The following is a 23,890-nucleotide window of genomic DNA, read 5'->3' on the forward strand; positions in this document are numbered from 1 at the left end:
CCGCGGTAAACAGCCGGCGCTCGCGCTGTATGGAGGGAGATCGCCGCGCGTTCATACATACCCCGACGCTGCAGGACGTACATGTACTACCTATAGCGCTAAGGGGTTAAAGGATTCCAGCAAATGTTTTTATAAAATTCCTTATTAAATGAATTCCTAATAAAGTATTTCTAAGGTTCTCCCACATTAAATGCTGCTATTAAAAATCCTACTTGTCCCTCACAATACCGGCGCTCATCCAGCTTTATTAGCAGATATAATAGCAATTGTCGTTGGGCGGTGGGGATGAGAAATGGCTGCAGGAAGGGGTTAACGGGAGGCTGTCCGGAGGATTCTGCTGCCCGATGTCACACATACATCCCAACACGCATGTACATTGCAGACATCTATATTGTGCGCTAAAACACTGCAGCGCTTCAGAGAAAACCCCGTAAAAAGCAGCTGAACTTGGAGATGTTGGTTTTTGTGGTTTTTACATCGGTTCATATTGTTTCCATTCAGGTCCCTGCAGGACTGATTCATCAAAGATGGAGAAGGACAGAAACAAGATGGCGGAGAGTGTATTCAACCTCACCCTAGAGATACTCCTCCAGCTGACTGGGGAGGTGAGAGACTCTGATGATGTCACATTACATCATTCGTATCTATGGTAATAACAGATGATGTCACTGGAGGGGGGAGAGATTCTGATGATGTCACATTACATCATTCTCATCTATGGTAATAACAGATGATGTCACTGAAGAGGGGAGAGATTCTGATGATGTCACATTACATCATTCTTATCTATGGTAATAACAGATGATGTCACTGGAGAGGGGAGAGATTCTGATGATGTCACATTACATCATTCTTATCTATGGTAATAACAGATGATGTCACTGGAGAGGGGAGAGATTCTGATGATGTCACATTAAATCATTCTTATCTATGGTAATCACAGATGATGTCACTGGAGGGGGGAGAGATTCTGGAAATGTCTGTAGTGATAACTATTAATGTATCCCCATATACAGGATTACACAGAAGTGAAGAAGACCTCTAGGGATGGCTGTTGGGCCCCTGTGTGTGATGGATGGGGAAGACCCCTGAGCCCAATCATGGGGCCCCCACTTCGCCCCCTGATACATGAGGACATCAATGTAGGGAAGATTCTAGAACTCACCAACAAGATGATTGAGCTGCTGACTAGAGAGGTGACGCTGCAGGGAATGCTGGGACATTATACAGTAACAGCACTGGAGGCTTCTGGGTAATGACTGTATATTGTGTTGTCAGGTTCCTATAAGGTGTCAGGATGTTGCTGTCTATTTCTCCATGGAGGAGTGGGAGTATTTAGAAGGACACAAGGATCTGTACAAGGAGGCCATGATGGAGACCCGCCAGCCGCTCCCATCACCAGGTAATGGATGTATGTAGCAGGATCATAGCTGTGGAGGGGTGATGTGGGGCATGTGCCCCTGGTGCTTGTAGGCAGGAAGTGGGGTGTGAGCCAGGCAGGACACTGTGCTAGTTGGATTAGTAGAGCCATTTACTACACAGTTGTTGATTAAAGTCAGTGTATAATCAGAAGGCCTACATATCAGCAGTACACATTTACTAATCGCTGATATGTAAGCATCCGGGGTCATACAGCGATGCTAGTCAGCGACTACATGGTGGACAGCTGCTGGATCATCTTCTCCAACAGCCCTACTGCTACAGTAGCCAACGGCGGTGCAGGGCTGGAGAGGTGCCTTGGCCCATGCTGTCCTCGTTCCCCCAACTATATTCCCCAGCTCCTCCTCCGCAGGACTGGAGAAGGAGGGATCTGGAATCACCAGTAGGAGCTGCTAAGTTGTGTCCAATAATATATCATTGTCCGCCTTTATTGTTCTCTTAGTTTCATATTGGTAATTCGTAGAACCCCTCTAAATTGGTGAAGGGGTCACCAGTACAGCTATGGCTACATGGAGACTCTGACCACAATACTCTTCTCATTGGAGTATAATGGCGGTCAGTACGGTTGTATCACAGTTTGCTGTGACCCTACAATTACATGAAGCCCGGCTAGTTTGGACCTCTTGTGATTGTTGGGGCGGGGGGGGGGGGGGGGTAGACTACAAGCCACAATGCATTCCCCTTCACAGAAGTAGTGGATGAAAGTTGTGTTGTGGATATCGCCTATCTGGGTGTCAGGAAAGCCTTTGTACAGTTTCACATAAAGATGAATTTCTGAGCTCTTATTGGCTGCAGTCCCTGTGACGTCCCACAAACCGGGCGGGACTGCAGCTGTAAACCGAGACCGGACTCAACGGGGAAGGGGTTGTCCTCAGATAGTACAATTATGTAGTTTTTGGTATTATTACCCTCATTTAGTGCTTGTATTTTACTCTATAGGGCATATTAATAACATTATGTTTTACTGCTACATTTAGTGATTTACCAGCATTATTATTTGCTGTGACTTACTAACAAATGTAAGCTATAGTGTGAGTTACTTTCCGTTATCAGTCGCTGGTGGGAGGGGTCAGCCAGTGGAGGGAATGTTCAGATGGTGGGGGGGGGGGCTATACAACGCTCTTGCCCTTGGTACAGGAAACCCTAGCTCCGCCTCTGGTGTTTGCAGTATTTTTTGGACTATAAGATACACCTGACTATCGGACGCCCCCCGGCCTCAGACAGCAGGAAATAGTGACATTAGTATAAAATATTGTTTTCCTAACTTCCCCAGAGTAGTGTCAGGGTTTTGGTGTTGTAGGGTAGACAGGGGGTTAATATTTTATTATAATACTACAATAATAAAGGCGATGGGAGGGGAACAACAGAACGCCTGTCGGGATGAGCCCCATGTAGTAATAATAATAATCATCTTTATTTGTATAGCTCCGACTTATTCTGCAGCGCTTTCCATCATGGGAGAACACAGACAATACAACGATAAGTTTGAAACAAGTGGGGTGGGGTGGTACAGGAGGTACAAGGGGGGAAGGGAAGGCATGGAGGAACACAGGCAGTAGGGGATTATATGTGGAAATCAGTTATTAAGAAACAAGTGGGGTGGTAAGCAGGTGCAGGGATAGAGGTCATATGCAATAAGCAGGCTGGATGGTGTGGGGAGCCATAGGGAGGGGCAGGGGGACTGGGTCAGGACATTTGGTATGCCTCCCTGAAGAGGTGCGGTTCTTTTGTGCATCGGGAATTGCCCAGATGCCTTGGGGTAGAGCATTCCAGAGGATGGTTGCTGCTCTGTAGTCCTGTAGGTGAGCATGTGAGGTTCGTATTAGTGGGGTGTTTAGCCTGAGTGTGTTGGCGGATCGGAGTGTGCAGGCTGAGTGGTGTATGGGTAGCAGGGAAGCTATATATGGTGGTGCGGCGCCATGGAGAGCTTTGTGAGTGAGGAGTCTGAATTTAGTTCTGCAGCGGATGGGCAGCCAGTGCAGTGACTGGCATAATGCAGAGATGTCTGAGTAATGGCTGGATAGAAGAATGAGCCTAGCTGCCGCATTTAACCCCTTAATGACACGGCCTATTTTGGGCTTAAGAACGCAACGATTTTTGCCGGATTTTCTTCTTCATTTATCAAAAGCCATAACTTTTTTACTTTTCCGTCGACGCGGCCGTATAAGGGCTTGTTTTTTGCGTGGCGAACTGTAGTTTTTATCGGTGCCACTTTTGGGTACATACACTATATTGTAAAACTTTTATTGTTTTTTTTTATGATAGCAGGGAGAGAAAACGCATCAATTCTGCCATAGATTTTATTTTTATTTTTTTACAGCGTTAATCATGCAGCATAAATGACACAATACGTTTATTCTGCGGGCCGGTACGATTACAACGATACCAAAATTCTTAAATTTTTTTTTTAGGTTTTTCCACTTTTCTGCAATATAAACCCTATTTTGGAAGTCTTTTTTTTCTAAATCGCAGCATTCAAAGTCCTGTAACTTTTTTATTTTTTTATGTACGGAGCTCTATGAGGGCTTATATTTTCCGAGACAAGCTGTAGTTTTTACTGGTACCATTTTGGGGTACATACGGCTCTTTTGATCACTTTTATTGCGTTTTTAGGGAGGCAAAATGCTAAAAATTAGCATTTTTGCCTCAGTTTTTTAGCGGGTTTTTTTTACGCTTTTTTTCTGTGCACAGTCAAAAGCATGTGCAGCTTATTGTACGCGTCGTTATGGATGTGACAATACCAACTATGTGGGGTTTTAATTGTTTTAACCTTTTTTTATGCTAATATGAGAAAAAGCATAAAAAAGGGTTTTTTAAATTTTTTTTATTTTTTATTCATTTTTTAATCTTTTTTTTTAACACAATTTGTGTCCCTCTGAAGGACTTACAACACTGCCCTGATGATCGCTGTGATAAGGCATTACAGGGCTACTGCCCTGCCATGTCTTATCGCTTATACAGCGATCTCAGGCACTGGCAACACAGAACGCCAGTGTCTGGCATTCTGTTGCCATGGCAACAGGCGGGGCTGTCTGCGATTATATTGCAAGAGCCCGGCAACTTCATAGAGGGAGCGCGCTCCCCCTGTGAACCTTTCCCATGCCGCGATCTGTGACTGACAGCTGGCTCCTGCTGTGGGATAGCGCGAGATCATATGTCATCTCGCGCTATCCCCAGGGCGTAAGTTTACACCCTGTTGCGGGAAGGGGTTAATGTAGATTGGAGAGCGTAGAGTATGGTGTGGGGGGGAGTCCGATGAGCAGCGAGTTGCAGTAGTTGAGTCGGAAGTGGATGAGGGTGGCAACCAGAGTCTTTAGAAGGCTACTTGGAGTTTTGCTTTTTACAAGATAAACAAGTCCATGTGTTTGTGGAGGGAAGCGCAGGTTGTGATCGGGATGGGTATGGGGAGGGTCCATAGATGATAGAGGATTGTAGGGAGTGTAACATCTAATATAGTATAATCCTGCCCATCCATCCCAACCCCAAGGAGGCTCGTCTGTCCAGTTATTCTTGTATTGATTTTATTGGGTGGTGGAAGTTGGCTTTAAGCTGGTTTGAGGTGTCAGGCAGTAATACAATGCCAAGATAGGGAATCGAGTGGGGACTCCACTGGGATGGGGAATTGGATGACAATTGTTGTGCTTTGTTATGTTAATCCCCTCATCAGAGATGTTGAAGGCTTGGCTTTATAGTAGGATAGTGAACCACATTTTTCCAATGTTTTGACGACATAAGCTAATGATGACTCTGGTTTAGTGAGTATTAGGATAATGTCGCCTGCGAACAGGTTTGTTTTGTGTGTCGGGGGGGCCACTGTAATTCTTCCAATGTTTGGATTATTTCTAATGTCCTCTGCCAATGTTTCCATGACAATTGAAAAAAACAGGGGTGACGGAGGGCACCCTTGTCATGTCTCGTTTGTTATGTTAAAAGGCTTGGATGGAAGCACATTGATCAGAACTATCGCTGAGGGGGAGGAATATAGGGCCTTGATGGCCTAGAGCAGGGGTGTCAAACTCATTTTCACAGAGGGCCACATCAGCCTTATGGTTGCCTTCAAAGGGCCGATTCTAATTGTTAATTGTAACACAGTATAGTAAAAGTGAACCCCACAGTGGCGCGATTGGTAATAAGGTCCCCCATAGCGGCCAGTGGCGCACACTATTATATATAAAAATAATAGTATATATATATATATATATATATATACACACACACACTATTACCGTATATACCGGCGTATAAGACGACTTTTGAAACCCGAAAAATCTGCTCTGAAGTCGGGGGTCGTCTTATACGCCGGTAATACAAAAAAAAGAAAGTGTCAAAAAAAAAATTCATTACTCACCTCCCCCGGCGTTCTGCGGCGCTGCGGCAGGCTGTCGCTCCCTCCTGGTCCCTGGCAGAGCATTGCTCTCTGGACGCAGGGCTTGAAATCCCCGCCTCCAGAAAGCTAATACTGTGATTGGCTAACTCACACAGCGTCAGCCAATCACAGCCATTCAATGACATCATTGAATGGCTGTGATTGGCTGAAGGCGCTCGTGTGTTTTAGCCAATCACAGCCATTCAATGATGTCATTGAATAGTGTGATTGGCTGAAGGCACGTGTGTTTTAGCCAATCACAGCCATTCAATGATGTCATTGAATAGTGTGATTGGCTGAAGGCGCACGTGTGTTTTAGCCAATCACAGCCATTCAATGATGTCATTGAATGGCTGTGACTGGCTGACGGCGTGTGTATTAGCTTTCTGGAGGCGGGGATTTCAAGCCCTGCATCCAGAAAGCAATGCTCTGCCGGGGACCAGGAGGGAGCGACAGCCTGCAGCTGCGCCGCAGAACACCGGGGGAGGTGAGTAATGATTTTTTTTTTTTGCTGCACTGTATTCCCGGCTATTGTCAGTCTGCTATCGGCACTCCTCTATTACTGTCTGCACTAGACAGAACAAGCCGAGAGAAGATCGGCTACTGACAGCAGCAAGGAGGTGAAAGAACTTTACTGCACAGCCGGCGGGCCACAGAAAATGAGGCGGCGGGCCGGATTCGGCCCGCAGGCCTTGTGTTTGACACCTGTGGCCTAGAGGATGGGGCCCGCAAACCAAAATGTCTGCAATGCTTGAATCCTGTATCCCCAATGGACCTTGTCAAACACCTTCTCTGTATTAGTGTATCTTGACGCCACCGGAAGCTAGTGGTTTGACAGGAGGAATGGCCCTGTCACACCCCTAGCTCCCGATTGGTTCAAGCATTGAAGGTCCTAACAGCCTGCACTTTCCCCTGCAGCCTTCTGTCCCTTGAGTAATCTTGCTGTTTTGTCACTCCCCTGCAGCCTTCGTCCCCCTCCTTCTCTAGCCCTGTCACCGCACTAATTTTGCTTTGTCCCTGCTCCCCTGCTGTGTCCCCACTCCCCTGCATCCTGCGTCCCCCTACCTCTGCAGCACTGTGGCCGCAGTTAGCTACTTGTGTTCCTGCTCCCCTGCAGCCTCCATCCCCCTCCTTCCGCAGCACTGTAGCCGCAGTTAGATTTTTGTTTCTTCGCTCCCCTGAAGCCTCCGTTCCCCTCCCTCACTCTGTGGAATAGGAGCGGTTTGCTGTTGCTGCTGCTCACCTGCTCTCTCGTAGTCCGCCGGCGCTGTCCACTGCAGGGAGGCCTCCAGGGAAGGCTCTCTACCGCTGATGCCTCATTGTCCTGCTTTGCACCCCAGTGCAGGGAGGCCGCTGGAGAAGCTGCTATTCCTCCACCACTGCCCTGTGCAGGGAGGCCGCCGGGAAATTAGCTGTTCCGCCGCTGATCCACAGCTCAGTGCAGGGAGGATGCCGCTGACAGAGAAGAAGGTGGCTCTGTGGCAAGAGCTAAGCTGCTGGAGGGCCTGTTACGCCGCTGTAAGTCGGCAGTGAGTTCCAGGACCTGAAAGGGGGGGGTGGCCGGTCTGTCAAATTCCCTGTACCTTGTCACCACCCACACTTCCGGTGGCGACAAGATACACTAATACCCACCTTCTCTGCATCCAAGGACAATAACAGGGAGGGCGTCTGGCTTTTTGAAGCCCCATCCACCAAGTCTATCAGGCATCTAGTACCATCTGGGGCCTGGCAGCCTACAGTAGAGGCCACATGATCATTTTTGACCAAGCTAGACATGAAGGGAAACAGTTTGTTTGCCATTACCTTGGCATAGAACTTCACATCTGAATTTAAAAGAGAGATGGGGCGATAATTATTTGGAGCATTTGGTTCTTTGCCTGGCTTGGGAAGGGTTATTATTATGGCTTTTACATTTTCTTATGGAAATGTTCCTGTAAGGAGAATTTATGTGTTTATCAAAGAGAAAATGATCCCAGATCTCGTGTAGAAGTCTGGGCCCAGGAGAAATACAAATCACGCCAGCCTGTGCGGTATCAGATGATTTCTAATTTATTCTAAGGTGTATTTGGTTTTTATACTATAAATGACATCACAGGAAAAGTACATACCTCCAAGATTAATAAGAATACATAATAGGCTGAAACTAAAATGATTAACATAAGTTACACCTTTTGAAGTGTTACTATAACATACAATGAGACCGTTATGAGATCAGTGCAAAGGAATGCAAGGGAGGCAGTCTGGAGACTCTTATCTTGTCTGTCTACCCTGTAATGGTATAGAAAAGCTTTCGTTTAACCCCTTCAATACTTATACTAGCAGCAGGCTATATCTTTCTAGTCTACAATCCAATAAAAGAACAATTAACTGATACATTGATCTACAATTTTCTTAACATTCCCCACTTTAGATCAATACATCAGCGTAGTATCTTAGTAAGACTAGGTCTCAAACACATATATATATAGTAGCTCTACCACAGACCCCTGGCTTCCTCCGGCCCGAAGCTTTATTACCAGAAGGTCTGGGTTCACACCTCAAGACTAAGTATGTAATCATTTCATATAAAAGTATTACATTGATACATATATATCTACATCTATATAAAGTCATTCCCCCAATTGTATCCACAATTAGGCCCGCCCCCCGAGAGAATCTTGGCCATGATTTATTATTATCCGATTGATGCTTCTTTCTTCATATAAAAATTATTGTCCATCATGATATAAAATCTTACTCATCGAAGTGTCAATCAGTTATTTAGAGCAATCCTCCGGTACAATCAGGACACACTGGAATCAAAATGTTACACTTTAAAATCATCAAAGTAAAATAGCGCTTTCTTTTTTTTTAAACATTAAATTTTTATTGAAGCATAGAAAATGATATACAGCAGATATTGCATGTGGTACACAATCAGCACATATAATAATTAGGGATATTTTAGACCTATCCTTACCACACCATCTCTATGAAGTCTAAATTTTTTCTTAGAGTTGATCTCCACAACACTCAAACTTGTCCAACTTACTTTACAGTAGGTGTACAGCTTAGGGCAAGACCAAAAAACATGAGAGAGAGTGCCTCTTCCCCCACACTCCCTCCAGCACACACCGTCTCCTCTCTGAAATCTACTACAGAGGAGTGCGGGGGTGTAATACCAACGCATATTAATTTTTATTTGCACTTCTAATGTACCCATCCCTTTGGTAGCCCTCCCAGCCAGCTTAAAGGCCTTCAACCAAGCTTCAATTGGGATATATGTACTCAACTCTTTTTCCCAATTTAACATGTGCATTTTTTTAGTCGGGACAATATTACCGGTCAGTATGTCGTAGTAGGCTCTCGTTTCGGATTTATCTACGGTAAGCTGTGATGAGATCTTTTTTATAATGTCCTGTGGTATTTTTATTTCGTGAAGTTGGGATTTCGACAGAAAATGACTAATCCTTGAGAATGTATATGCTTCCTCCTGCTGTAAGTTATGCAAAGTACGGAAGTCGTTAAAGGTCTTTAACGCATTTCCTACCATTAAATCGGACACTTTTAGTTCGTTTTTCATTTTCCAATTTCTCAAGTCTAGATCCTGCAGAAACACACACACGGTCTCCAAAGGAATCTGAGGAGTCCTCAGAGTGTCGTATAAAGCCACTCTCTTCGTTAGCTCCTTCCAAGCCTCGAATGAGGCCACCATGGTTGGCGAAAGACCTCTAGTATCTACTTTCACTTCTGTCTTTGGGTCCGCCAGACCCGCCATGGCTTCCAAAGATGCAGCAAAGAGGAGTGGCCTGCATGTGTCAAGTCTTATAAAATTGCTCTCCATACCAACCCAACCTGTTCTGTCCTCCCGTAGAAGCCAGCACCTTGTTTGATTCAGGAGAGAGGCCTTGTAATATTTTGCTATATCCGGAATGTCAGCCCCCCCTTTGGACCGTCGCATCGCTAAAATAGACAGTGACAGACGCGACTTTTTTCCCCCCCAAATGTAATCCGACATTTGTTTTTGGATTTTTGATAACGTATTTTTTGAAGTGACAATCGGTAGGACTCTGAATAAATAAAGAACTTTAGGGAGAAGTTTCATTTTATACGTCATAACTCTGCCGTACCATGTCAAGTTGAGTTTATTTAGACGTTCTATCTCTCTCTGTAAAGAGTCTAGTAGCCCGGGATAGTTAATTTTTTCCAGGACGCTCATGTTGGGGGACAAGTGGATTCCTAGGTACGGGATGTCATTCTTTCTCCACTCAAATGGGAATTCCCTCTCTATTGCTTCCCTCAAGTCCCCTGGTATATTCACACCCAATATCATAGATTTATTTACATTTAGTTTATATTGCGAGACCCCGCTAAAAACCCGCAAGACCTTCTGGGCAGCTCTCAGTGAGCTCAGCGGATGCGTCACAGTAATAATCACGTCATCCGCGAAAAGTCCAATTTTGTGCTGGCGGAAATTCAGCGGGATCCCCCTTACCCCGGGCGACGCCCGGATAGATTCAGCTAGTGGTTCGACCGTGAGAACATACAGGATAGGGGATAACGGGCAGCCCTGTCTAGTGCCGTTTGTTATCCTAAAAGGCTCTGACAAAATTCCATCCACTAACGTCCTGGCTGATGGTGACGAATACAGGGCACGAACAGCCCGTACCAGTCCCTCCCCCATGCCAAACCTCTCCATGGTTCTGAAGGCATACTCCCAGTGAACCCGGTCGAATGCCTTTTCGGCGTCAAGCGCGAGCATCACCACGGGGGAACGAGTCGATCTCGCCGAGTGTAAGAGATTTATTATCCTTCGCGTGCCATCTGAGGCCTGCCTCCCCTTCACAAAGCCGACCTGGTCGGAGTGGATAATCTCAGGGAGAATATTTAGGAGTCGCCTTGCCAGGGTTTTGAAATAAATCTTCACGTCAGTGTTTAGTAATGAAATTGGCCGAAAATTTGAGGGATCGTCAGGGGATTTACCTTGTTTTGGAAGAACTACTATAGTTGCTTGCAAGGATTCTCCAGGAAAAGCGCCTCTTTGCATGGCTCTGTTGAAATTTCTTACTAAATATGGGGATAGTAATCCCTGGAATAGTTTATAATATTCGGCTGAAAAGCTTTTTGATTTTTCATAGTTGAGATCGTATCTGCGACCTCCTCTGCTGACATTTCTTTGTCAAGGTCTACTGCTTGGGAGGGAGATATTTTTGGTATGTTTAATTTATTTAGAAAGTCTTCTATCGCGGCACCTCTCGGATGGCTCAATGAGGGGTCGTCTTTCAAGTTGTACAAGTCACTATAATATTTACGGAATCTTTCTGCGATTTTTTGGGGGTGAGTTATTTTAAATTCTTTATTTTTTGAGTTCCACACAAAAGGAATACTCGCTCTTATTATTCTTTTTTTTACTAGGGTGGCCATCCACTTGGTTGGCTTATTTATCGAGGAATAAATATTAGCCCTCCGTGCCGTAACCTCTTTATCGAAGTCACTTTGCAAAATATTGCGTAATTCAAGACGCGCTTTAATTAATTTATCATGGGAAGACCGCGACGGAACCGCCTGCAGCTCGTCCTCTAAAAGCTGGATATCTGAAATCAAGGATTCTGTTTTTTTGAGCTTTTGTCTCTTATACCTAGCACCCAACTTTATAAGGACCCCTCGCATAAAGGCCTTGTGGGCATTCCATAGAACATTGGGGTCTATGTCTGGAGAGTCGTTCAACCTAAAAAATTCTTCCATGTCCTTTTTAATTTCTTTCTTGTATTCAGGGAGTTGCATTAGGTATGTATTATTTTTCCACAATCTAGTCACCTGACGGGGCCTACCCAGGGCAAGTGTTGTCACTGTCGGAGCATGGTCCGACCATGTGGCCGTACCGATTTCCGCTTTTGCCACTGAGGAGATTAATTGTTTGTCGACCAAGCATAGGTCGATACGGGAGAACGACTTATGACGAGATGAGTAAAAAGTATACTCCCTTGACGTTGCATTAAGGCAGCGGAACGTGTCCAGGAGAGCATTCCTCCGAAGCCAATGGCCCAGAGAAGCTGCCCTCTTTGTAGTGTGGTGAGTGGAATCGATGTTACCCTCAGGTATTAGATTAAAGTCCCCACAGAAAATCAGCGGACCACATGAAACCTTAGAAACTTTTTTCATAAGCTTGTTCAAAAAGTGTATCTGTTTTACATTCGGGGCATAAATGTTGACTAGTGTAATTTGCGTTCCATTCAGAGAGCCCACCAGAACTATATATCGACCTTTAGGGTCGCTGATCTGTTTTTCAACATTGAACGTTATGGACTCCCTGACTGCAACCAAAACGCCCGCCTGCTTCTTGGGGGCACACGCATAGATAATATGTGGGAAACTCTTATGTGACATACGGGGGCAGTCTATGTCAAGAAGATGTGTCTCCTGGATACATACAATATCTGCGCTGCACCGGGGAGCCTCCTTCCATACGGAGCTTCTCTTGTGTGGGGAGTTCACCCCGTTGGCATTCAGCGATAGTATCTTCAACGCCATTTCCATTGGAACGGCGTAACGGAGCTAGGAGACGGGGAACCCCAGTAGTGAGTAATGCCTGTTGAAACAAAACTACAAACAAAGCGGAAAAAGAATATTCTGGTTATGCAATAATTCACACAATTTGACGAAGTGCATTTAAAATGCAAAAACGCATCGTAAGAGAGATAAAAACAGCAAAACATACTGACGTAAATAGGCAAGCAACTGCTTGCGGGCTCGTTTAGGGGGATGAAAGTTCGCAGGGAAGTGCGAGTGTGCAACCTTCACACCTGCAGGTCCTTAATACGGTAGGACTTAATGCAAGAAAACAGCTGTCCTGTGTGACAGCAAGGAGTAAGATGGTCAAGGGTCTCTCACCCGGGATTCTCCAGGACGATTATCAGCACGCATGGGTGAAGAATCTTTTATCTTGATACCCCACGTTTTCAAGATAGCTTTGGCCGAGGTAGGGTCATGAAAGATGTGAAGAGAATTTTCCTTTGTTGCAAGGATTTTCGTGGGAAAACCCCACCTGTACGGGATCTTCGCCTCTCTCAGGGCCAGAGTGATGTCTGCAAAGTTGCGCCTCGCCTCCATAGTAGCCTGCGAAAGGTCGACAAATAAACGGATCTCTGAATAGGGGCTCGGCAAGACCCCCATCTTCCTCGCGGCACTCATGAGAGCCTCTTTCGTGCTATAATAGTGAATACACACTATAATGTCTCTTGGACTGGTATCTTTCAAAAATTTTGGTAAAGGCAGCCTGTGAGCTCTATCTATCTTGAGCTCATGCTCAGGAATGTTTGGAAGAATTTTCTGGATTAGACGTAAAACATAGTCGTGGATTTCGGTGTTGGTGATCTTCTCGGGGACGCCACGTATTTTAACATTGTTGCGCCTATTCCTATCTTCTAGGTCTGCTATTTTATTCTGCAACTTGGTAACCGTATTCTCCAGATCATAGTGCGCATCTATAAGCTTGTTATGGGATTTTACAAGCTCTCCCATTTTGTTTTCTGTGGTATTCAGTCTATTGTTAACCTCTAGGACTGAGGTGTCCACATGTTGAGTTAGGCTCTTCAAGTCTGCCTGTATTGTATTCCTTAAAGCCATTATGGCCTCTTTAATATAAAGTTCAGAGGCAGGTTTTTCTGTTGCATTCAAATTATCTAATTCACCTTCCAAAACTACATCAGAGGCACTCACATCGGGATTAACCTCCTCAGTGTCAACCGACAATTTCTGCCGTTGCTTAGCTGGACTGTTAGAGGCAGAAGCAGGATTATCTTTCTGCAGCGTGGCCGCCGCCATCTTGTTTTTTGTGTTACGGCCAGGGGGGACATTAGGTTTCTTTTTGCCCTCACCCTCAGCTTCTCTTCTGCTATGGGACAGGGTTCCCGTCTCCCACAGCGTGTTCTCTTCCTCCCCACTACTCCCAGGGAGCAGGACATGAGGACTGTGAGAGTCCCTTACCGGGTCGTTGTCTGCAGGCTCTGCCGCTCCGTCTGCCACCATTTCAGGGAGAGGAGCGCGCGGAGTGAAAAACTCCTCTAAGCGCGTCGGTTTGGCTTTTGAATTCCTTCTCCGGGACGTCGCCATGACCAGCGGAGCTTCCCCTTGCTGTACGGAGAGAACAGGTAAGCCCTCCGTTGCTTTAACCGTCGCTGAAGGTCGCTACCGAGCGGAGTCTATGTAGACACGGCCGTCTCGGTCCTACACCAAACCACGCCCCCCAAAATAGCGCTTTCTTCATGGAACTTTTACCCATCACTTGTCAGACTGAGGTGGTCACCTGACCCAGTAAGCCATCTTGTTCTCCGTCGTCTTGTATATTTTGGAACATAGTTTTGGTGATGGAAGTGTCAATAAGGTTTGTAGCCATCCTTGGATACATGGAATACAGCAGCAACCGCAGAGTACTAGAATGGAGGCAAATACTGACACATAGACTAGTGTGGAGTATATGACTTGTGACCCGGGTCCAAAAAAGTTTTTAACCAGTCCCTGAATGGATCATCTATGCCAGAGTTATCAGCTGGTTCATTTTATTATGCACTAGCTTACCCGTCGCGCGTTGCTGCAAAGACAGACATACATACATACATACATTCATTTTTATATATCTAGATAACAACCAATCACAGCACAGCTTTCATATTACATCAGTGGTATAATATATAACAACCAATCGCAGCGCAGCTTACAGGTTACCTCAGCTTTATAATATATAACACCCAATCACAGCGCAGCTTTCATGTTACCTCAGCAGTATAATATATAACAGCCAATCACAGCGCGACTTTTAATTTGCCTCAGCAATATAAAAAATAGCAACCAATCACAGCACAGCATTCATTTTACCTCAGCAGTATAAGAAATAGCAACCAATCACAGCGCAGCTTTCATGTAACCTCAGCAGTATAAGTAGCAACCAATCACAGCACAGCTTTCATGTTGCCTCAGCAGTATAATATATCGCAACCAATCACAGCACAGCTTTCATGTTACCTCAGCAGTATAAGTAGCAACCAATCACAGCACAGCTTTCATGTTACCTCAGCAATATAATATATAGCAACCAATCACAGCACAGCTTTCATGTTACCTCAGCATTCTCAATATCCAGCAAATGTCTTGCGAAATGTTCGGCGGATGCATCATTTTGTAGTTGAACACGCATCCCGTTGCTCGTAATGCCTTTTGCTTTTGTGCTTGAGATGGAAATCAAACGATCTTTGTCTGGGGGGCATAACTGTCGACGATGCTCGCACGCGCGCCACCTATCGTAGGATAGTTGTACTATGCCAGTAATCTTCCCAGGTGTGTACTTAACAACTTCCCAAAGTTTCATGGCAATCGGATGAATGGTGTAGTAATGCATAACGGACAGACAGACAGACATTCATTTTTATATATATAGATGACATCAGAAAGTGAGAGAATTAAAGCTTAAAATTGAATAATTGGATAATTAAGTTGAGACCCATTAGCTTTTGCTATTAATGACATAATCAATGCTCTTGCCAAATTTCAAGTTTTTATGACATTGGGAAGTGAGAGAATTAGATTCAGTATGTAAAATTTGGACGTTTTTTCTTTTGCGCTTAGAATTGAATAATCGAGTTGGGACCTAATGACTTTTCCTATTTAGGACATAATCAATGCTCGTGCCAAATTTCAAGTTTCTATGACATTGAGAAGTGAGAAAATTAGATTCCGTACGTAAAATTTGGACGCTAATTCTTTGGCGCTTAGAATTGAATAATCGAGTTGGGACCCATTAACTTTTCGTATTTATGACATAATCAATGCTCGTGCTAAAATTCAAGCTTTTATGACATTGGGAAGTGAGTAGAGATGAGCGAGCATACTCGTCCGCGCTTGATACTCGTTCGAGTATTAGGGTGTTCGAGATGCTCGTTACTCGTAACGAGTACCACGTGATGTTCGAGTTACTTTCACTTTCTTCCCTGAGAAATTTGCGCGCTTTTCTGGCCAATAGAAAGACAGGGAAGGCATTACAACTTCCCCCTGCAACGTTCAAGCCCTATACCACCCCCCTGCAGTGAGTGGCTGGCGAGATTAGGTGTCACCCGAGTATTGAAATCTGCCCCTCCCGCGGCTCGCCACAGATGCATTCTGACATTAGTTCAGGGAAAGTGCTATCGTGTTGGAGCTGCTATAGGGAGAGTGTTAGGAGTATTTGGGGTTTCAAGAACACCAACCGTCCTTCTTAAGGCCATAAATCTTCTCTATATGCGCTCAATGGGGCCGGCGGCAGCAGCGCCGACCCCATTGAGAACATATAGAAGACAAATCCTGCTTCTCTGCCACAGCTGTAACAGCTGTGGCAGAGAAGAACGATGTTTGCCCATTGAATTCAATGGAGCCAGCAATACAGCAGGTTCCACTGAAAGCAATGGGCTGCCGGCGTGCGCGGGGATGAATTGTCGGGAAGGGGTTAAATATATAAGCCCTTCCCTGCAATTCATCCAGAAATGTGTAAAAATAAAAATATATACTGGCGTATAAGGCGACGGGGCGTATAAGACGACCCCCAACTGTCACCTTATACGCCGGCAATACAGTGGAGCAAAGAATAAAAATCATTACTTACTTCTTCTGACGTTCTGCGGCGCTCCTGCAGGCTGTTGCTCCCTCCTGGTGTTCTGCGGCGCTCCTGCAGGCTGTTGCTCCCTCCTGGTTCCCGGCAGAGCATTGATTTCTCTACGAAGGGCTTTAAATCCCCGCCTCCAGAAACACACGTGCCTTCAGCCAATCACAGCCAATGACAATGATGTCATTGAATGGCTGTGATTGGCTGTGTTTCTGGAGACGGGGATTTCAAGCCCTGTGTCCAGAAAGCAATACTCTGCCGTGGACCAGGAGGGAGCAACAGCCTGCAGGAGCGCCGCAGAACGTCAGAAGAAGTAAGTAATGATTTTTATTCTTTGCTCCACTGTATTGCCGGCGTATAAGGTGACAGTTGGGGGGTCGTCTTATACGCCCCGTCGCCTTATACGCCGGTATATATTTTTATTGTAACACATTTCTGGATGAATTGCAGGGAAGGGCTTATATATTTAACCCCTTCCCGACAATTCATCCTGCGATCCCCGGCAGCCCATTGCTTTCAGTGGAACCTGCTGTATTGCTGGCTCCATTGAATTCAATGGGCAAACATCGTTCTTCTCTGCCACAGCTGTTACAGCTATGGCAGAGGAGAACGATCTTTACGCTGACAGTGCGGGGGGGGCCCACTCTTGCCGCTATTGTGGCTTAATAGTGGGAGCTGGGAACTTGAGATGCAGCCCACTATGTAGCCCCTCGCCTGCCCTATCCGTTGCTGTGTCGTTCCCATCACTTTGTTGAATTGCCCAGATTTTCACAAACGAAAACCTTAGCGAGCATCGGCGATATACAAAAATGCTCGGGTCGCCCATTGACTTCAATGGGGTTCGTTACTCGAAACGAACCCTCGAGCATTGCGAAAATTTCGTCCCGAGTAACGAACACCCGAGCATTTTGGTGCTCGCTCATCTCTAGAAGTGAGAGAATTAGATTCCGTACGTAAAATTTGGATGCTAATTCTTTTGCACTTATAATCGAATTGGGACCGATTAGCTTTTCCTATTTATGACATAATCAATGCTCGTGCCAAATTTCAAGTTTTTATGACATCGAGACCTTAGAAAATTAGATTCCGTATGTAAAATTTGGACGTTTTTTCTTTTGCGCTTAGAATTGAATAATCGAGTTGGGACCTAATAACTTTTCCTATTTATGACATAATCAATGCTCGTGCCAAATTTCAAGTTTCTATGACACTGGAAAGTGAGAGAATTAGATTCCGTACGTAAAATTTGGACGCTAATTCTTTGGTGCTTAGAATTGAATAATCAAGTTGGGACCCATTAACTTTTCGTATTTATGACATAATCAATGCTTGTGCCAAATTTCAAGTTTCTATGACATTGGAAAGTGAGAGAATTAGATTCCGTACGTAAAATTTGGAAGTTAATTCTTTGGCACTTAGAATTGAATAATTGAGTTGGGACCCATTAACTTTTCCTATTTATGACATAATCAATGCTCGTGCCAAATTTCAAGTTTTTATGACATCGAGAAGTGAGAAAATTAGATTCTGTACGTAAAATTTGGACGCTAATTCTTTGGCGCTTAGAATTGATTAATCGAGTTGGGACCCATTAACTTTTCCTATTTATGACATAATCAATGCTCGTGCCAAATTTCAAGTTTTTATGACATCGAGAAGTGAGAAAATTAGATTCCGTACGTAAAATTTGGACGCTAATTCTTTGGCGCTTAGAATTGAATAATCGAGTTGGGACCCATAAACTTTTCCTATTTATGACATAATCAATGCTCCTGCCAATTTTCAAGTTTTTATGACATCGAGAAGTGAGAAAATTAGATTCTGTACGTAGAATTTGGACGCTAATTCTTTGGCGCTTAGAATTAAATAATTGAGTTGGGACCAATTATCTTTTCCTATTTTTGACATAATCAATGCTCGTGCCGAATTTCAAGATTTTATGACATTGGAAAGTGAGAGAATTAGATACCGAACGTAAAATTTGGACACTAATTCTTTGGCACTTAGAATTGAATAATGGAGTTGGGACCCATTAGCTTTTCCTATTTCTGACATAATCAATGCTCGTTCCAAATTTCAAGTTTCTATGACATCGGGAAGTGAGAAAATTACATTCCGTATGTAAAATTTGAGCGCTAATTCTTTTGCGCTTAGGATTGAATAATCAAGTTGGGACCCATTAACTTTTCCTATTTATGACATAATCAATGCTTGTGCCAAATTTCAAGTTTCTATGACATTGGGAAGCGAGAAAATTAGATTCCGTACATAAAATTTTGACGCCAATTCTTTTGCGCATAGAATTGAATAATCGAGTTGGGACCCATTAACTTTTCCTATTTATGACATAATCAATGCTCGTGCCAAATTTCATGTTTCTACAACATCGGGAAGTGAGAGAATTAGTGGCAATGATGGAAATCGAACGATCTACGCGGGGTGGGGCGTAACTGTCGACGACGCACGCGCGCCATTTATCGTAGGATAGTTGTACTATGCCTATAATCTTCCCAGGAGTGTACTCAACAACTTCCCAAAGTTTCATGGCGATCGGATGAATGGTGTAGTAGCGCATAAAGGACAAACAGACAGACAGACACATAGACAGACAGACACACACGCATACATTCAATTTTATATATAGATGAAAGTACAACAATATCCTCCAATCATTTTACAAACTCCTCCTCTTTCTGCTAGTAACATATAACAAGAGCCATTCTATTTTGCCATACCATAAGTGAGGTCATAGTTGTTCCTCTAGGCCCCTGATTGCATCTCTTGTATAATTAACAAATCTCTGTTGGTTATAGTATGTGTACTTAATACAGTCTACTTTATTATTCACTGTTGCCCACCATGCAAGAAGAGACTCAAACCCTCTGCAGCCATCCGTTTTCTCGCCCCATACTCGTCCGGTACCCCCCTTGGGACCCTGATGGCGTCATAGGTACCTTTGGGAGAGGAGTTCCTAGTTCTCCGTACATGGCCCTTGCTGTTGCCCTTGGAGGTCTTGAGGTGCATAGGCATTATCAGTTGTACCAAAGCACAATCCCGCTAGGGCCTGTACCTAGCACCTGTTCTAGGCACCTGTCACCACACAACCATTACACGTCTGTGTGTGCCCTCTGTAGCTCAGGCCATATCCCAGAGACAGCGTGCCCTTTACGGTTCTCCTCTCCGCACAGCATCCCTCAGGCAGTCTCCTGTAGTCTGCCTTGGTCCCATTACCTGGTAGCGCGAAGTAAGTATAACCCCAGGATCGGAGACAGCAGCAGGTATTTGGTCCCTGCCCACAGATGGAAACAGCAAACCCAATGTATAACATGGATCACTTATCTGTGGGGGGTAGGTACAGTTAAGAAGCTTAATCACACATTTTATGTTCATCACAGCTTGTGGACTTGTCATTAACTTTTATCTATCGTGGGGTCAAGTCTTTCTATCTCATATAATTATTATTAACATTCTCTATACACAATGTTTACTGCATAACATAAAGATTCACACAACTACTACTACTCCAATCATCTGCAGAGTCGCTTGATCCTCCAACCTTAACAACTGCCCCTCTGGAATTTCTCTTATCAGGGAGAGGTGATGGAGTAAGATAAACAGAGCTTTAACTCTTTCTAGACTCCTACATCTAACTGCAGCATCCTTGTGATATTTACCCTTAATAGGAACACTCAGGTCTCACATTATCAACAACTTAATAATTATTTTTTTCTTACCTGACATTATCACATTGAAAACACCATTTAACAATCAAACTCACTGCAAACCAATCACAGAACTGACATGTACACAAAGAACAGCAAGAATGGACGTTCCCTGTTTACACAAGTTTATACTAAACTTCATTCGTGATCATCTTCATTACAAGTCTATTCATTTCAAGCAAGCAGAGCATCGCTATCAGACTACTACGTTAGAGAGTGAGACACGCACTCCCCCCTCCCTTCTTCTCACTGAACTCTAAAGCTGAAAGGTGGGGGTGAAAGTGAAACAAGCATTCCAATGAAACAGATGGTTTAACCATTTGTGAGCTGACCCCACCACACAGAGCAGCACTCAAGCCATTGTCTGTCATCTTCATTTAATACTACTGTAAACCTTTATTCCTCCACTGTCTCATCCTAGGACTATCTGCATCATGTAATCATCCCTTCTGTCCTGCTGCCTACTATCCCTGATCTTTGTCAGTACTACCGTCACCCATAGCAACCTGTCGCCTCACTACCGTCACCCATAGCAATCTGTCGCCTCACTACTGTCACCCCTAGCAACCTGTCCCCTCACTACAGTCACCCATAGCAACCTGTCGCCTCACTACCGTCACCCATAGCAACCTGTCGCCTCACTACTGTCACCCATAGCAACCTTTCCCCGCACTACTGGACACTTATCTGAAGGAGACCATACATATTCCTCTGCTACGACTAAATATCCTGCAGTATCACCCTGAGCCTACCTTATAGCGCACACTTAAGATAGACCACATATCAAGAAACAGAGGACAGTGATGGAGGGTTCTGACTATTCTTACGCAATTCAGAGAAGGCACTAATCACTGGTGTTGTGTACTACAAGTGCAAGCATTGGGATGCCAGGTAAAGGTACATCTATGGGATGTGAGAAGCCAAGATGGCACCTGGGCAGCGGCCGAAGGTATTACAGTAGGTACTAAAATGGCCGTAGGGACGTGGCCTGACTAAGAGTACTATCAAGCCAGGCAAGCATTTAGCCATGCCTTATTCTTTTGTGTGCAATACCAACAAGTCCCTCATCTGACACATATCTATAATAATCTGTATTTGTATAGCACCATCATATCCCGCAGCGCTTACATAGAGAGGGGGGATACAGAAAGACAAAAGTACAAACATTACAGAACCACGGTTACATAGTAATCAGCTGATGGGAACATTAGGGGTGCGGGTCCTGCTCCAACGAGCTTACATACTACAAGTAATGGGGGGATACAGAAGGTAAAGGGGCTGGAGATGTGCACGGTATGGTGAGGTGGAAAGTGAGGGAGGCTATACACAGACAATGGTCAGACATTAAACTGTGTGACGGCAGAAACGGTATGACTGCAGGAGGGTTTTATGACGGCTAGCATGGCTTGGAGTGAATAAGTCAGGGAGCATATCTACCAGTATGGCGCTCGTCACTCCTTCTATAAAAGTTACACTCAGCGCTCTCCCAGCACCCCCCATCGTGTAGGATCAGGTAATATGATGATCAGCTCTGACAATTTCAGGGCTGTCATCAATAGCATTCCCCAGACTCACCAATACACCGAAAAGAAATGCTATTCCTGTCATTTTTGTCCTTACCGAGGAGGCCCTCGGGGAAGGGGTGTGGATTTCTTCACCGGGTTGAGATGAAGACCACCTAATGTGCCCCCCCCCCTCTGTAGCGGGCTAAACCAGACCCCCCACTGCCCCTGCTCTGCCTGTGTTACCTTATTATAGTGTGATTGGTGAATCCAGGTCAGCTGTTCAGCGATCCGTATTGCAGTAGGAGTGGTTAGGAATACCTGGTAAGTACAAATGGGGAAACCTGGTAAGGTCTTTCTCACTTTGGGGTCTTCTAGTTCTCTTTCTTTATCCCCTTGATGAGGACCCAATCACCTGGTGTTATTTCCCTTAGTAATGCTTTAGCCACTGTGGCTACATCTGCTGACCTGTGGGAAACACTTCTACCCACTTGGCTAAAGCATCCATGATAACTAGGCAGTATAGATGAGGGAGTATACTCGCTAAAGGCAATTGCTTGAGCGAGCATTGCCTTTAGCGAGTTTCTCCCCCGCTCGAGACTGCAGGTTCGGGTGTCGGCAGCCGGCACGGAGCTGCGGGGGAGAGTGGGGCGGAAAGGAGGGGAGATCTCTCTTTCCCCCCCGCTCCCTCCTGCTGACAGCCGCTACTCACCGCTCCCCCACGCCGCCACCCGAACATGCAGTCTCGAGCTGGGGAGATACTCACTAAAGGCAATGCTCGCTCGAACAATTGCCTTTAGCGAGTATACTCGCTCATCTCTACTAGGCAGTATTTCTTACCTTCACATTTGTATAATTCTATGTAGTCCATACAAATGTGTTGGAAGGGATACTGAGGTGTAGGACAGCGCCCCTCCTTGGTCTTATATTCCCTTGTGCATTGTGTTTAGCACAAATAATAGTTTGTAAACCCATAGGCTGTGAACACTTTCCATATGAGTGCTACCATCCCCCCTGTTGAGACATGACATAGGCCATGGCTCAAAACTACTGCACATCTGAAGAACGATTTAGGTAAGATACGGAGATGTACAACCCATCTACAAAGAGTGTATTCAGCATCTACCAGAGATACATCCTGCAGATCTGGTCGGGGTAACACCTTATGTGCCATCTCTCGTAGACAGTTGTATGGAGGACCGTCTTAAGAAATAGGCAGTAAGGTAGATGGATGGAGCGTAGTACATCCCTCAGTTGTCAGGTGTGGCTGTGAGAGCAGTAGTGTCCTGCAGGGGGATGTCTACAAGGACTAAGATATGAGTATAACTAACTGTGTGCAGTATTTGGAGTTTCTACCTGTTTACTTTAAGGCCTTGCTCATAAAGAAACCTGTGTCCCCCCACAATTCTCTCCACTGTCTGCTGCTGGCTACCAACATAAAGTAGTAGCTGACTACCTTTAGGAGGCTGTAACTGGGCTAAGTTTGCTGACATAGCCTGGGAGAAAATTGTTAAACTTTCACAGCAGCCCTGAGGTACTCTGGTGAAGGTATACCTAATTTTATCACAATGTCTCATCTCAACAATTTTACTGGACATATTCGAGACTACATAATCTGACATTCACAGACTTATTTGTCTCTGAGTCGGTTATAACTGGTTCAAAGAGAGATTCCCTGTGGGTCCGGCCATTAACCCCTCTTACCAGGATATGACTATTACTACATTTTACATTGGGTACATATTGGGATGTATTAATGCCCTGGTGGCTCCTGAGCCCACCAGGAAAGTAATCATTCGCCCATTTACCTAGAGATCTATCTTGCCAAGAGATCCTCCAAGTGTTGTACATCCACCCCTCCTAGTCATTTTTTCCCAAAGTACCTGAGAACATCACTAGATTTCCCATAATTCAAACACACATTTAAATCCCTGAGCTGCATCCCACCTCTGCTTCTTCCTCTGCCTCTACTTCCACATCCTCTCGCTGTCCAATGACCTCTCTGACTTTCTTGAACCATCGTATCACATTCTTTCACTTTTCTGCATGTTTTTCATACTCCAAAACATCCTGCAACAATCCCATCCTCAGGGTAACCATGTATCTCATTATATAACCTCCTATTCCTTTCTTTACTCCACTTACAAATGCATTCTTTAATGGCTGATTATATGCAGCATTAGGATCATCTCTCTCTTCCCCTGATTATCCTATGGAAGAGGTCTACCATCTCCTCCCATCCCATTCTAAT

General features: G+C 44.8%; 1 protein-coding gene across 5 annotated transcripts in view; it reads left to right on the forward strand.

The window, feature by feature from the left end:
• The window catches only part of LOC136598682 (oocyte zinc finger protein XlCOF6-like), a 123,617-nt gene that overhangs the window by 64,788 nt on the left and 34,939 nt on the right, over window positions 1-23,890 (forward strand). For 4 of the 5 annotated variants that reach the window (XM_066588761.1, XM_066588763.1, XM_066588762.1 and 1 more), the window contains 3 exons: window positions 502-605; window positions 1,017-1,196; window positions 1,279-1,402. In XM_066588761.1, coding sequence (XP_066444858.1) covers window positions 502-605; window positions 1,017-1,196; window positions 1,279-1,402 — 408 coding nt within the window. The remainder of the gene's footprint in view (window positions 1-501; window positions 606-1,016; window positions 1,197-1,278; window positions 1,403-23,890) is intronic. The other variant, XM_066588765.1, reaches the window with a different exon arrangement.

This window comes from Eleutherodactylus coqui, unplaced genomic scaffold, assembly GCF_035609145.1.
Source record: "Eleutherodactylus coqui strain aEleCoq1 unplaced genomic scaffold, aEleCoq1.hap1 HAP1_SCAFFOLD_225, whole genome shotgun sequence".
Taxonomy (NCBI): Eukaryota; Metazoa; Chordata; class Amphibia; order Anura; family Eleutherodactylidae; genus Eleutherodactylus; species Eleutherodactylus coqui.